The following is a 14802-nucleotide window of genomic DNA, read 5'->3' on the forward strand; positions in this document are numbered from 1 at the left end:
CGGGCTGGGCGCAGCGGATCCCGCTCGGGACGGGGCCGGTCCCCCGCTCCCCTCCGCCGAGGTAAAAGCCAAAATCCCAAAATCCCAGCAGCTCTTTGGCTCTTTTCGGGGCGATTGTACTTCGGAGCTGGGGGCGGGGGAGGGGAGGGGGGAGAGGAAAAAAGAGAGGATGGGAAGGAAACTGGAGGGAGGGAAACAGGAGAGAGGGAAAGAGGTCGAAGACTGGGGGGTGGAAGGGAGGGAAGGAGGAGGGAAGGGAAGAAAGGGGCACTTTAAAAGTTGAGCAAGGAACAAAGTGGGGGAAGTTGCCAAAAAAAGAGCTCTGCATCCAGACTCGCTGGTAACTTCCCGATCCCTCCCCTCCTTCTCGTACACACCACACACACTTGTATTTTGCGCTGTCGTAAAACCCACGTGTCTCGCCCAGAGCCTGCCAGAGCCGAGCCGAGCGCCCGGCCGCGACTGCGATGCGCAGCCACAGCAGAGGGAGCCCGGTGGCTCGCAGCTAGCCGTCCCTCCGGTCCTCGGAACCTGGAGAAGGATCAGCCCCCTCCCGCGTGGACAAAGATCGGAGAAATCTTTGCTCCCGGCCGCTGTCCGGCTCGGAGGCTCCCGGAGCAGCCGGCCCCTCCGCACGCCGCCCGCGCAGCAGCAGCAGCGGCAGCAGCAGCAGCGCTCGCCCCGCTCAGGTAAGGCAGGCGCGGCCCGGGCCCCTCCGAGCTGCCGGCACAGCGCGGCCCCCGAGCCCGGGCAGGGAGCGCCCGAGTGGGGAACAGCAGGGAGAGACCCGCGCGTGTGTGCGTGTGCCTGAACTTTCCTCCGCCTCCTCCTCCTCCTCCTCCTCCCTGTTGTCAGCGGACAGTCGTTTGCTTCCGCGGAGAGAGGGAAGGAGTGGAAAGGGAAGGCAGTGCGTGCGAAGGGGACGGGGTGAGCGGGGGCTCTCGGGCCGAGGGCGGCGTGAGGGGCTGCCCGCCACCGCCCGCCTCCTGCCCGGGCTCCGCCGTGTCGCCCCGGCCACCGCGTTGCTCGTCCTGGGGCTTTTCGGGACGAGGCTTTCTCCTGACGGATCTGGCCACGGACAGGAGAAGCGACGGGCGCACGGTCCCGCACGGCCGCGGCGCAGAGCCCTGCGTGGCACAGCGTGTCCCAGCGTCTGTCCGACCGCGGGTGCCACCGCGGGGCCGGGCGGCCCTGCCAGGGCGGGGCGGGGGTCTCACCTCTTCTGTCCCCTTTCTCCCTGCTCCACAGGCAGAGCGATGCTGAAGCCCGGAGATCCCGGCGGATCCGCGTTCCTGAAGGTGGATCCCGCCTATCTGCAGCACTGGCAGCAGCTTTTCCCGCAGACCAGCCAGCTCAAAAGCAGCGGGCCCCTCGCCCAGCTCCAGCCACCCGAGAGAGCCGAGCCCCCGGCTGACAGCCTCCGCCAGCGCCCGACCTCCCTCTCCTCCGCCTCCTCCTCCTCTTCCTCGTCCACTCCGTCTTCCTCCTCCACCTCGTCCTGCGTCGCTGCAGCCGCGGCTTCTCTGGCCGGCCTGACCTCCCTGCCCGTGACCCAGGTCCCGGTGTTCGGCCCGCTGCAGAGCTCGGAGCTCCCGGCCGGGGCAGCGCCCGCTCCCCTGCAAGGCAAGGATTTGTGCGGGGCCGGCGGCGGCAAATGCGGCGAGCGTGGCGCCGCTCGGTACCGCTGCACGGCCGAGGAGCTGGACTACTACCTGTACGGGCAGCAGCGCATGGAGATCATCCCCCTGAACCAGCACACCAGCGACCCCAACAACCGTACGTACCGTGCCCTTCTCGCCCCCTCCGCCGCTTCCCCTGCGCGCCTGGGGCCAGCCCGGGGACGCTCCAGGCTGCGGTCGGTGCCTGCACCGCTCTCACTCCACCAGGAGCATCCTCCGTCTCGCCCTTCCCTCCCTTTAGTTTTTGCCTTGATACCAGTTGTTTCAGGAGACGGGCTGCAGCCCTTCAGCAGCAGTTTTTCTGGTCTGAAAGCCGTGTCCCTCCCTGGAAGGCACGCTTCGCCCGAAAGGCTGTGGCGGGGGTAGATTTCTTTCGGAGGGCTGCTTAGGAAAATGGATTCAGCAAAGGTTCAGGGCGACTAGCTACAAAGCTGGTCCTTTCTCGCCTTATGTCCCACTCCATTCCTGCCCGGAAAGCCCGGGCTTCGCTGAATGTCCAGAAATCAATTACTCCTCCGAGCTGGGCAGGGGAAAAGTTGCAGTTTTCATCAGATGGTCTAGGGCAAAGTTTTCCTCTTTCTTATCTCGGAGTATCGTTTCCTTTCAGACCTCGTTAACACCTCGTTGGTTTTAGTTTCCACCCCTACGGAAAAGCATAACATGGTCATTTAAAGAGAAAAGCCGATTTTCTCGACGAAAAAGTCTGCACGAGTCAGAATTAATTTAGGACTTGGAGGTTCTAAAGAGTTTTATACTGCTGTTGCCTATTATACAGCTGGAAGGGTTTTTTTTGGGGGGGGAGGGGGCTTCCCTATCATTATACATCTGTACGGATGAAAGGTTTGTAATTTTAGAAACTTCTGTCTTTTTTTTTTACCCTGTATCTATCAATACGATGCGACCGAGGAAATTCACGACATGAAAAGAACTATATGAACTCCTAATAGTTCATCAGTTTTATAACTAACATTCAGAGCACACGGATCTGGATCTGTCCCTCTTAAAACACATGGCCTCGACCCATGCACTTTAAAAAAAAATATTATTGTTTCAAGCACTCTCTTTTATCCTAAGATTTCTTAAAACTTTTTTTTTTTTTTTTTTTTTTTTTTTTTTTTTTTTTTGTTGTTGTTGTCCTTCTCAACCACCACTCCCCAAATGTCGGTTTAAGGAAGGCTGTTGAACAGAAAAACGATACCCCAAACCAGCAATCCTTAAACACATGCCCAAGCAAAACGCGGATTCGTTTAATTCAATTTCAGACGAGAAGCTTGTTTTGAAAATTTCCATGACATCCTGCTATGTATTAATTAAACTGGGTGGGTGCTAGCACAGTCTTCAGCGCTGCGCATATGTTAGGGGGGGAAAGTTGAATCGGGGTTTGGTGGAGATTTTTCCCGCCTTCTTAACATTTCAAACGTTTCTATATTGGTTGTCGACTTTATTTTGAGCGACTTCCTCATGCTTAGTCTTACTTTGTAGTGAAACTTGTTGTGTATTTTGTGTTCTCGGGTGAAGAAAACGTGATATTATAAATTACATGCAGAAAATGGTATCCGAAATGCACTTCTGATCGACAACCGAACGGTTCAAACAATCCATGTTTTACTTCTCGGAGCCGCTCTGTAAACCTAAAGAGTAAAGGTTGTAAAAGGAGAAAGGAATATTAAAAAGCGTTTGCCTTGGGGGGGGGGGGATATTTTTAAGGACTGAGTGGAATAAGAGCACCCCGCAGAGTCGGAGGCGAAGCCTGAATAATTTCTTCCCGAGCGCGGTATAAAAGGTGGAAGCTTCGGGGAAGCAAAGGGATCGATCGCGGAAAGGCCGCTTGTGAATCGCGTCCGGCTCTGGCGGGGCAGCGGTCGCCGTCGGAAGGACGGGCAGGGGGCAGCCAGCGCCATCTCGACTTTTTTTTATGTTTGTTTTTCTTCAGCTAGATCTAAACATTCCTATAATTTACTTGTTTACTAGGCGGCTTTCGCTCTAGCGGTTATTAGCTGCCTCGGAGCGAAACTCGCAGCCCGAGTGTTTCGGTCTTCTGGGACCAAGCGCAGTTGCTTTGGGCAGCTCGTGCTTCAAAAAAAAAAAAAAAAAAAAACCAAAGAAAAAAGTAAACTGTCAGTGAGGAAGGAGTGCCGCAGCTACAGCCCGTGCCGTGCCACGCACTCCCAGCCCTCGCACGATCAGGGAACAAGCTGCAGGACACGGGCCTGGCTGCCCGAGCGCGGCCGGGGTCACGCTAGCGGTGCGTGGGCAGCGGGGTTTCCACCGCCTTGACTCCCACCCTCACTCCCGTTTCGCACCATTCCCACCCTCACTGCCCGCTTGAGGGGAAGGAGGTGGGGGCTGTGGGTGAGATGAGGCGCCGTCTACTTTAGTTTGAGTCGTACTTGCTTGCTGCGCTTCCATCTGCGGACAGCCCCAAGGGCAGCCCGGGACGGGCGGGCTCTCCCCAGCCCGGCACAGTCACCCGCCCGCCGGGATCCACGCCCTGCCCGGAGCGGGGGCGCCGCTCTGCTCCTCTACCCGGCCCCGCAGGCTCCGTCTGTGTCTCGGGCTCTAATCCCAGCTGTACCTCCTTCACCAACCGAGCGGGTGCCCTGTTTCCCCCACTTTCCCAAATAACACCCCTCTCTCCATGCCGAGCATCCCTTCCTTTTGCGGCGCTCCCCGCGTGTCCCCGCTCCCCGGCAGGTCCCACCCGCTCCGCAGAGGCGCCGGCAGACTCCGCGTGTGTCCCGCTGGTTCTGCGGGGCCGGGCCGGCGGCCGGGCCGGCCGGGGGAGCCCGAGCGGCGGCCGAGGCTGTCCCGGCTGCCGAGGCTGTCTGTCCATCCCGTCCCGTCCCGTCCCGGCTGCCGAGGCTGTCCCGTCCCGGCTGCCGAGGCTGTCTGTCCATCCCGTCCCGTCCCGTCCCGTCCCTGCTGCCGTGGCTGTCTGTCCGTCCCGTCCCGTCCGGTCCCGTCCGTCCCGGCCTCCCCGCCCGTTCCCGCTCCCCAGCGCTCGGCCCGGCCCGGCGCCGGGTGGCCGCCGTGGGAAGATGGATGGCGGCGGTTTCCCCAGTAGACACACGCCTTGATCGTCAAATATCAATGAATATGGCACGGTCTTGGGCGAGGGAAGGGGCGGGGGCCGCCTAGGAGCTGTGGGTTGAGCGTCTGTATGTAATTGTTTTAAATTGAAAGGGGATAAGCTAGGGAAAAGTAATAATAATGATAATAAAAAAGAAACAATTAAGAGGCAAAACCCTGACTAGAGCCCAGCAGTCTTTACCCGCAGGGAAGTAAAGGGGATTATGCTAAAACCCCGATAAAGTGGCAGGCGGCTGGGGACCGTTTGCTTTCCAGCCTCGAATGTGGAAGGACGAGGATATTTCTGGGAGCTGGGGCGGGCAGGAGCGATGTCCTCGGGTGAGCCCGGGGCTGCGGGACCGGCTGTTCCCCCGGACGGCTCGCCCCGAGCTCCTGGGGAGGCGCGTCCGCACCGAGAGCTCTGAGACTCCCCCGCCTTCGCCGGCAAGCACCAACCTGCCGCTGTAATAAATGCGCCGTGTAAAACTGAAGTGTCACGCCACCAAGCACTTTGCACGCCTTTTCCCATTCAATTTATGGGGAGACAGAGTATATGTAACATGCTGTGAAGTGGATCGGTGTGGAAAATATTCGGACTTTTCTTTTTTCCTTTGGACTGCTGGTAACCTGTATGATTTAGCTATTTTACATCATTAGTTACCCAGCACCCTTAAACATAGCAGATAGCCATACATTAGATTGAGGTTAGAGAAGGTGGTGACTGTTTATTTAGGGTGATAAAATGGTCCATCAGCAGTAATCTCCATCGATATGTGCCACCAGGAGATGAAGGATGAGGGGACAAGCCACAATTAATTGCCCTATAGTTTTGTAGGAGAGAGTGGAGCCGGTGCGGGCTGAACTTCGATCTCCTCTCCTGGCGCCTATTCATCATCTCTACATTGTATATGGGGGTCTCTCAGGGGCAGAGGGTGGCAAGGTTTATCTACACACAATATTCTCCTACCCTTCTCATACCTGACACGGAAATTTAATTCATTCATACCTACAGTAGAAGGCAGGGAAAAACAAACCCACCTCCCTCAACCCGCCCCACACTCGCCTATTAAAAGTAACCCGAAAGCCCCTCTGAAGGCGGGGCGGGCCCCCTGACCCGCTCCGGGCGCTCTGGCGAAGGAGGAACAACCCCGGGGTGCGCCTGAGCCCCGGCCGGAGCGGCGGAGCCCGCGGGGGAACGGGCAGCGAGGCACTGCCCGGGGCCACAGCCCTGCCAGAGGGGACCGGGACAGCCCCGGGACAGCGGGCCGGGCTCGGTCCCGCTCTCGGCAGAGAGCTGTTAGAGTTAATAACTAAATAAATAGAGGGCACCCCACGGGAAAACGCATCCGTGTTTTGTGGCCCCGAAAGTCTGCCTCCAGTGAGGCAGTCTGATAGAAACTGCCAATAATTTGGTGAAAGGAGGTGGATGCCAGCTCATCGATGAGGAAACTGAAGTACGAGGGAGGCTGAACTTCCCTGGAAAGCTCCAGCCCTCAGGAAAGGAAGGGAAACAGTCCCTTCCAGCCCTCCCTCCTGCTTAGCTGCGTACCCGGGCCCAGACAGGGATGCAGGGCCAGCCGTGGTGATTTATACTTGCAAGTGAGTAATACCATGTGAAATGATGGCCACTTACGCTGGATACCTGCATGCTTGCGGTGAATTATGGAGCAAAGGGTCAGAGGCCACCCTTCTTTAATACCAGCAAACTGCAGGTATCCAGTCTAACTGCACCTTTGAAGCATATTATTGCTGAGGAAAAAATGTATTTCTCTCATTTATTGTTACAGCTGGTTTGCTGGTAAAAACACTGTGTTAAACCCTAGTTTCACTGACAAAAGGTTTTTCCTTTCAGATTTGCTTTAAAGTGTGCAGTAGTAGTGTTATTTGTGTTGGTGTGTGTTTAAAGTTACATTTTGGGGGCAATGATATGTTCCTTTTGCCTAGGTTTAGTACTTTTAAGTGTACTCACACGGAGTTATAGTATTGGCATTACACTGTGTTCATTTTTCTGGAGGCATATAAACAGTAACATCTTCCAATCCTTCCGTAAGAACCATGCCAAACAGCTCCTCTAGGAAATCCTTTAATTTTCTTATTCTTGCATCTTCCTTTCCTTAATCCTCCTTATCTATAGAATATGAAGGTATAAAGAAGGAAACTGATCTCCTTCCAAAGTGTTTGGCTGTATCTGGGCTTGCAAAGCAGTATTCCCACTGACTTTACCTTTTACATCTCTAGATTTTATCAGGACATACTCTGCTCTGGCTGCAGTCCTCCTTTATTTTTTCCATTTTCAGCAAGTCCTCCAATTTTCTTATATTTCTTTCTTCTTCTTGACTTGATTTGGGGCTTGACTGATGCTATTGCAGAAAGCAGAATTATCCATTTCAGCCGCTCTCAGTGAAGCCCTGTGCTCACACTCAGCTGCTCTCTGAGGCCAAAACTGGAGGAAGGGCACAGGACAGCTCTCCTTGACACCCTGTCTGGCCATGCTCTGGGAAGTTCACACTTTTAGAAGCATCATTTTCGTGTGAACCCCCCCCACAGCAGTGTGGGTGATAATGGCCACTCTGGTGATGTCAGGGGACCTCAACACTGCCCCTCTCAAAGCCCCGCTTCTTTTCCATGTCTTATTAAGCATGTTGGTGCAGCGTGCCACATTGTGCTCTGCAGCACACACAAAAACGATGCTTTTCATCCTGCTGTGAGGCAGGATAGTGTGCAAGTCTTGGAGCTCTTGATTTCTTTCCCCAAAATGATATGAAGGAAATCCTTCCCTTGTCCTCTGAGGCAAAGGAATACATTGCCTACAGTGGTGGTCTTTAAATGGACGCTTTCATGTGTTACACCATTACACAAAAGTTAGTTACAGGACAGGAAAAGATGCACAGTAGCTTTTTACTCCAGGCATGGTAAAATATAGCTAGGATGGTTTCCATTCCTTATAACATTTATGAGAATTTTTAAAGATTTTATTTGTGCAATTACATAGCAACTAAAGCTAAATGTATGAAGCATGAAACTAAGAGGAATTTCAGTACTGCTTAGTATTAAAGACAGATTCCTTCCTTCTCATCAACAAGACATTAACCAAAACAGTTTCAAAAGATGTTCCATTTTCCAAATTTTCAGCTTTGGCAGGACAAAGGGGAAAGGAACACAGCGGGGGATCAGATACTGTGACTGCCAAGCATTAAGACATTACCACTGTTTTTGGACACTGGAAAATAAATATCACCATGTGTGACTTTCTGTAAGGGTAAATGACAGTGACACGGGGTTTGTTTGTACTCCTTGACAATTTCTTAGTTTCTTTTTCTTGGAAATGCAGAAATAAAATGTTTAATCCAAATTCATGCACACATATTGTCAGAATTAAGTTAAGGAATTATTGTTCTAGGCAGGTACTGAAATTTTTGTGCATGAAAACTTATGTATATCTGGCGGCCGTATGCAGGAACTCAACACTGAGATTGTCTGACTGGAGTAAAGAAGATATTGAGCAGGTTTAGTGTAAATTTCTCCAGAGATACAATTCCTCTAAGAAAGCCATTGTAATCAGCTAGTTATGAGGAGGGTTGTGTATCCAGAAAATATTAAAGCAGTGCAAATAATTAAAATTCAAGGGCCTACCCTGGTGCTAACTGACATCGTGGTTAGATATCGTTTCTTTAAGCTCTCAGTTTTCCTGTAAGATGTTTTCTTTCTGACTTGCATGGGTAGATTGAAATCAATTGATTTCATAGAGTCATAGAACAATTTGTGTTGGAAAAGATCTGTGAAGTCATCAAGTCCAACTGTAGATTGTAGAATTCAGCCATAATCTGTTTAGAGTGTATCACATGCCAAACTGTTTTGGGTTGTGGGCTTGCTTTTTCATTGTTTGGGGTTTTTTCTTCCCTATTCCTATTTGGGATCCTTTCCTATGTGACCTTCGGTGCCAAACTGCAGTGCTGCCCCTAATAGCTTAGGATGGGCCAAAACCACAAGGTTTCTTGATGACTGGTTTTGAAGAGGAAAGGGAAGAAAAGATGCTGTGGTGATACCTCACTTTCCAAACTAGCTGTGGAAATAATAACAAAAAAAACCCAACCGCCCTGCCGCCCCATTCCCTCCCTCTCCAGCATATACTTGATGACTTTTATTCATCATGCCTCAGAATGGTTGTAGGAATATCTGCTGCATTCTTTTAGGATTCTCCAGAAATATCTTCCCCGGGCTCCTGCAAATCCCACCCACTGTCCACCCCCAAGTGACATGGCTGGGAGAGCAAAACCCCTCTGCCGCGGCACTTCAGCCCAAGGGAAGCCGTTTTGTGGCAGGGATGATGTTCCTAAGGCAGGAGGAGCTGCGCCCTGCGGCCACAGTCGCGCTTTGTGGTGGCGTGAGGGCCGTCCCTGCTGGATGGCTCTGTCCTGCCGTGCCGCCTGGACCTGCTGGGGATGGATGGATGGATGGATCGGTGAGTGGGTGGATGGATGGATGGATGGGTGGATGGATGGATGGATGGATGGGTGGATGGGTGGATGGGTGGATGGGTGGATGGATGGATGGATGGATGGATGGGTGGAAGGATGGATGGATGGGTGAATGGGTGAATGGGTGGATGAATGGATGGATGGATGGATGGATGGATGGATGGATGGATGGATGGATGGATGGATGGAAGGATGGATGGATGGATGGGTGGAAGGATGGATGGATGGGTGAATGGGTGAATGGGTGGATGGGTGGATGGATGGATGGGTGGATGGATGGATGGATGGATGGATGGATGGATGGATGGATGGACGAATGCATGGCCTGGGGCCAGTTTGCCATGCAGCCCCTCTGCAGGGGCACCCTCTGGAGCAATGCACGGCTCAGGGCTTCTCTCCTTGTCTTCTGCTGGGACCTGTGAGCCATGCTGCGGGTGGGGAGCTCAGACAGACAAGCACCAGGTGGAGGCAGGTGTTTTCTGCAAGACTCAAAAGTGTAATGATCTTGAGTGAAATTAGCTTCCACATGTGACTTAGTAATAATTTCTTGTTGCTGAATGCACCACTTTTTTAATGGTAAAATTTAAAAGAGGATGACAGGAAAAAGTGTTTATGTAGAGTGTCTAAAACTGCAGAATACACATAGAAGCCATAATTTCAAGACGCATTTTTACTGTCCTTTAGCAGCTTTTGATGAAATGAAGGGAGGGTTTTCCTTTGAAGGATCTGTAGGAAAGAGACCTACTTAATACACAGTACATCCAGTTTGGAAAGAAGAACATCTGAGTCAGGGCCCCTGAGAATTGAGGCTGTGGTTGCAGGCAGTCTAACAAGTCTAAATCTGTGGCATAGACCAAGAAACTCCTACTTCTGTAGTGAATGCTGTGCTCTGTTTTTATAAGGAGTGGTATATAAAATTATTAAGGGAAAGATGTAGGACTTGCTACAAGAGTACTACACCATAATGATTGGTTTTTCTTTGTATTTCTGGAATAAATTTATATGAAAACATTTATTGTGTTACAAAAATGAAATGTGAAGAAGACGGCAATTTATTTCAAGAGATTCATTGTTATGTTAACTCGGCATATCTCCAGAGAAATTAATTTCTTGAACATGAAACATTTTCCTGGAAGATGTACATTTGTGGCATGTGGAATAGTGTGCAGTGGAAATACTTAACCAAAATTTTCTTTGCTCAGAAAAGAAAAGCCATGGTAGGATCTTCCCAAAATAGAGACACATCATTCATTATTAACAACAGCTAGGGAAATTAACAGTTTTACAAATTGATCTTTTTCACAGGAATTGCTCATGAACTCAGATATGCTGTTTTGGTCTTTTCCTAGCTTCATTTACATTGTACAGGCAAAGAACATATATTCTCATTCAATAAATAAAATTTCAAGTGTATGCCCAGAAATATTTGCTGCATAATTTCAGTTTTAAGATTAGATTTGTCTTTAGTAAAGTAAATGTGCATGCAGGCTCCAATTTGTCATTCATGAGGTTCTGGTTTATTTATTTTATTTTCCAAACAGACAGACATGCACACACACATGGTAATGTAAAAACCAGAGTGAATGTTCATTTAAAATAAGGATTAAATTAAATCTTGTTCCAATTAAGCCCTTGGGCTGAGCTGTGGTAAGGCAGTTGAGAGGGACTTGTGACACGCTATGACTGCGTTTTAAAATGTCTCGCTGAAACACACTGGGATGGTTTAACTGCACTATTTGCATTAGTCAAAAAATTCATCTTTAAAAACATTGTTAAAGTAAATGAATCCTGGCAGGTTTGTGAATACACAAGGCTTGCAAATTGTCTGCAGGATTTCTGCTCAGCCTTTGGAATTTTTTACTTAAGGCTTTGGCGAGATCTGGGAAAGAGCCTACGCAGCGCTCAGAAGGGCACGGCGTGCAGGGGCACGGGCTGTGCAGCCGTGGAATGGCAGTGCAGGCACAGGGATCGGCGTGGCACGGCCATGGTGGTGGTGGTGGTGGCCAGCAGCAGGGCACTGACAGCTTTTTCCTCTCTGTCCCCCAGGATGTGACATGTGCGCGGATAACCGGAACGGCGAGTGCCCCATGCACGGGCCCCTGCACTCCCTGCGCCGGCTGGTGGGCACCAGCAGCGCTGCCGCCGCCGCCCCGCCGCCCGAGATCCCCGAGTGGCTGCGGGACCTGCCCCGCGAGGTGTGCCTGTGCACCAGCACCGTGCCCGGCCTGGCCTACGGCATCTGCGCCGCGCAGCGCATCCAGCAGGGCACCTGGATCGGGCCCTTCCAGGGAATCTTGCTCCTGCCAGAGAAGGTTCAAGCAGGTGCCATCAGGAACACTCAGCACCTCTGGGAAGTAAGTTATCGTGTTTCCTTCCTTGTCAAATTTGATCTTTTTGAAGTAAACATGGAGTGTGATTGTATATAGTACTAGCACCAGAGCTAGCCGTGAAGATAAGCAAACAACCCACAACTCAAATAAACCAAGTAAGCAGGTTTGAAAACGTAGCCAGCACAAGAAAAAGCCTTGCTGTGATAAAGGTGGCGAGAAAACCAGTGGACAGCACAGAGCTCCAATTGGTCTGCATGAGAAGAGCTGACTGTTGCAGGTGCTGTCGTGTGTAGTAGAGAGTCTTGGTCAGAGAGATCTGAAGCTTTTACAGCACCCAGCGCTTTCTATATTTTGACCTGAGTTACAAGAGCTGATGGAGCTCTCAGGTCACAGCACCAGCTGTATTATGCTAGAGCAGTGCATGTGGGTTGAGATGGAGTGCTGTACCTCTGCTGTGGCCCTCAGGCAGTCCAAGAAAAGCTACTGAAATAAGCCCAGGATCCTACTCCACAGCCTGACCCTTTGCAGAGTTAGTTCTTGCCCGGTTTAGTTCAGCTCTGGTCCTGTACCTACTGTGCGTTCACCAAAGGAGGTTTCCAGTGCTTTATGAAAGCCACTTTCAGATATCTCAAAGCTGTTGGTTTTTCTTTTTTAAATATTTGTCACTGTCTTAGAGAGTGACAGTTATAACTCAGGAAGAACCTATGACCTCTGTGTGTCAGAAAGAGCCTACTCTCTTCCTAGTCTTCTGCCATTAATTTCTTTGATTTGTACTGGAAGGTATAATTTTTTAGTTCTGCTTAGTCCTCTGTAGCTGCAATCTCTGCTTGCCTCAAAACTAACTGCAACAGTCAGTAGAGACAGGCCCACAGATCTGTGGTATTTGCTCATCCACACCAGATCCAAATCTTCAGAATATAAGGAATCCATGAAGATGCAGTATTTTTGCTGTCTTCAGCGTGTGTACAGGGAAAGTGAATGGATCTTTGAAAGATATTAGGGGGTATGGAAAAGTTGGAGCTCCTATGCTTTTCCTGCATGTAAACAAATAATAAACAACACACCAGGGTCTTTGTCTCAAGGTCTTTATCCAAAAACATCATTGTGGCAAGAAGATTTTCACATTGAAGAGATCAGTCTCATAACACACCTGAATGTGATCAGTAGAACTGGATGAATTGCAATGACTGGGAATTTTGCTGCTGCCTCCAGTGGAGATGGAATTTCTCTTGTACAGCAGATATTGATAATTTGGATTTTAACCTGTTCGTACCAAAGCTCAGTGATTATAATGGCAGTATTTTGGGATATTTATTAATCACATATTTTTTATAGACCACTTTATAATGATGTTGGAATTTGAATTGTTAAGAAGGGTATTGTGATTTAGACTATTCCAATTAACAGAATATACAATAGTGAAATGAGATTGTCAGATCCACATATTACAATAAGTACTGAAATTTAGATAAATTGAGGCAGATAATTTTTCCATAAATATTCACAGCGTGAGTTTAATTTATAAAAACATATGAATTAGTTTTATGCAAGTAAACTTGCAAATACTGACAATACCTTGTTAAATAAGCAAGATTTTTATCATATTTCAGGTTATCTTAAAAATGGGTTTGAAGCAATGAAAGAAGCTAGGGCTTTTAAAAAAATTAAAAACAAAACCCAAAAAGATACTAAGGAAAAAAAAAAAAAACATCCAGTACTATTGTATGTACCAGATTCAGGCTGTAAGTGCTTGTCGGCTGAGTTTTTGTGTGGGATTACTCTTGTGCTCTTAACACACAACACAGATTTCCTGTTGGCTAGCAAAACGAATGCATGTATTTTAATAGAATTATCTTAAAAATAAGAATTCAATTTGATTTAATAATAACATGTTGCTCACGGTCTTGAATTATTTCCGTTAATGACAAAAACTGTTATCAAAGAAACACATATTCTAAGCTCTAGCCAAAATTTTCCTGTTTCTCATTTGTTTTGTCTTTCAATTTGGCATACTTTATCTGTCAGAAGACCAATGTTTAATAAAAAAAATATATTAAAAGAAAGTAATCAGAAAGTGTAATTTTACAGAACCTGATCTATGAAAATACATAAAAGCAAATGGCAGTATATATCTAAATAGTCTGTATTCATTTAGTCTACATGGTTTTGGAGTGTGGATTAAATCACTGTGAATGATAAATAAATGTTTCATCATGGTCCCTTTTTAAAGTTGTGACCTTAGTCCGTTCTCTTTCACCAATATTTCCCACACAGCTGCAAATGCAAGTCTGTCTACAGATCAGCTGCTCAGCATTAGGTCTTGATAGACCTTATGGAGACAATTTCACATTTTTAGTATCAGAAATTGCATTTTATTATTTTGCCCTCGGAACTGTAAAGTTGATAGATATTTGTTTTAGTTTACAGTTCTTTGTGTACACCAGGCAAACAGAAGGGCAATTGCGAACACTTTTAAGCATAGTTACGGCTTTGGTTGCTTTTTTCTTGGTGCTCTTTGTTGTGGGAAACATCAGAAGCACTGCATTTGATGTATAGTTCAGTGCTATGGAAATGTGCTTCAGACTGTCTGCACAAGTGTTCCCGCCACGCAGTCGGTGTTTGCTGTGTGTGTAACGCGCACAGCGCGGCGCGCCGCGGCTCAGAGCGAGTTGCGCACCACTCCATTGCCTCACAGCAGCCCCGGCTCCTATGGGTGCTCATGGGAAATTAGAGAGCTCTCTCACAATCAGCCAAGATAATTTTTTATAACTTACAGAAAGATCGGTCTTTCAGAAAGCCAAAAATATTAGTCATTTCAGTTGTACTGCCTTTTTTTTTTTCCCCCCTTTGGCCCACTTCTATAACCAGAGTTTGCTTGTATTTAAAAAAAATACAATAAACTCTGATTTGTTTAAAACAAAAACAGGACTGGGTGTATTAAATAAACATTCTCTTTGGTAATACAGGCATTTATTCCAGCAGTGCTTCATAATGTTTCTGATTCCTTTTTTTTTTCTATTTTGAAGTAGTGAGAATAATCCTTTTGTTATTGTAAAGAAACAGAGACTTTCTTAGCAATTAGGTCTTACTGATGAGAATGAGATAATTTTCCGCTAATGTGTTTTCTAATAAAGAAGTGGAAAGGCACACTTGATTCCAACATATATGAAAACATTATCTCAATTATTAATGTGTCCTTACTCCCTGGAGATAAATTAATCTAGTTGCACATGGTTTCCCCTTTCT

At 48.6% G+C, this 14802-nt stretch overlaps 1 protein-coding gene across 1 annotated transcript in view; it reads left to right on the forward strand.

The window, feature by feature from the left end:
- The first annotated feature begins 1256 nt into the window (after positions 1-1256).
- PRDM6 (PR/SET domain 6) overlaps positions 1257-14802 on the forward strand; it is a 78262-nt gene continuing 64716 nt past the window's right edge. The window contains exons 1-2 of the mRNA XM_059492444.1: positions 1257-1776; positions 11273-11580. Of these exons, the coding sequence (XP_059348427.1) occupies positions 1257-1776; positions 11273-11580 (828 nt within the window). The remainder of the gene's footprint in view (positions 1777-11272; positions 11581-14802) is intronic.

This window comes from Ammospiza nelsoni, chromosome Z (assembly GCF_027579445.1).
Source record: "Ammospiza nelsoni isolate bAmmNel1 chromosome Z, bAmmNel1.pri, whole genome shotgun sequence".
In the NCBI taxonomy this organism is placed as follows: Eukaryota; Metazoa; Chordata; class Aves; order Passeriformes; family Passerellidae; genus Ammospiza; species Ammospiza nelsoni.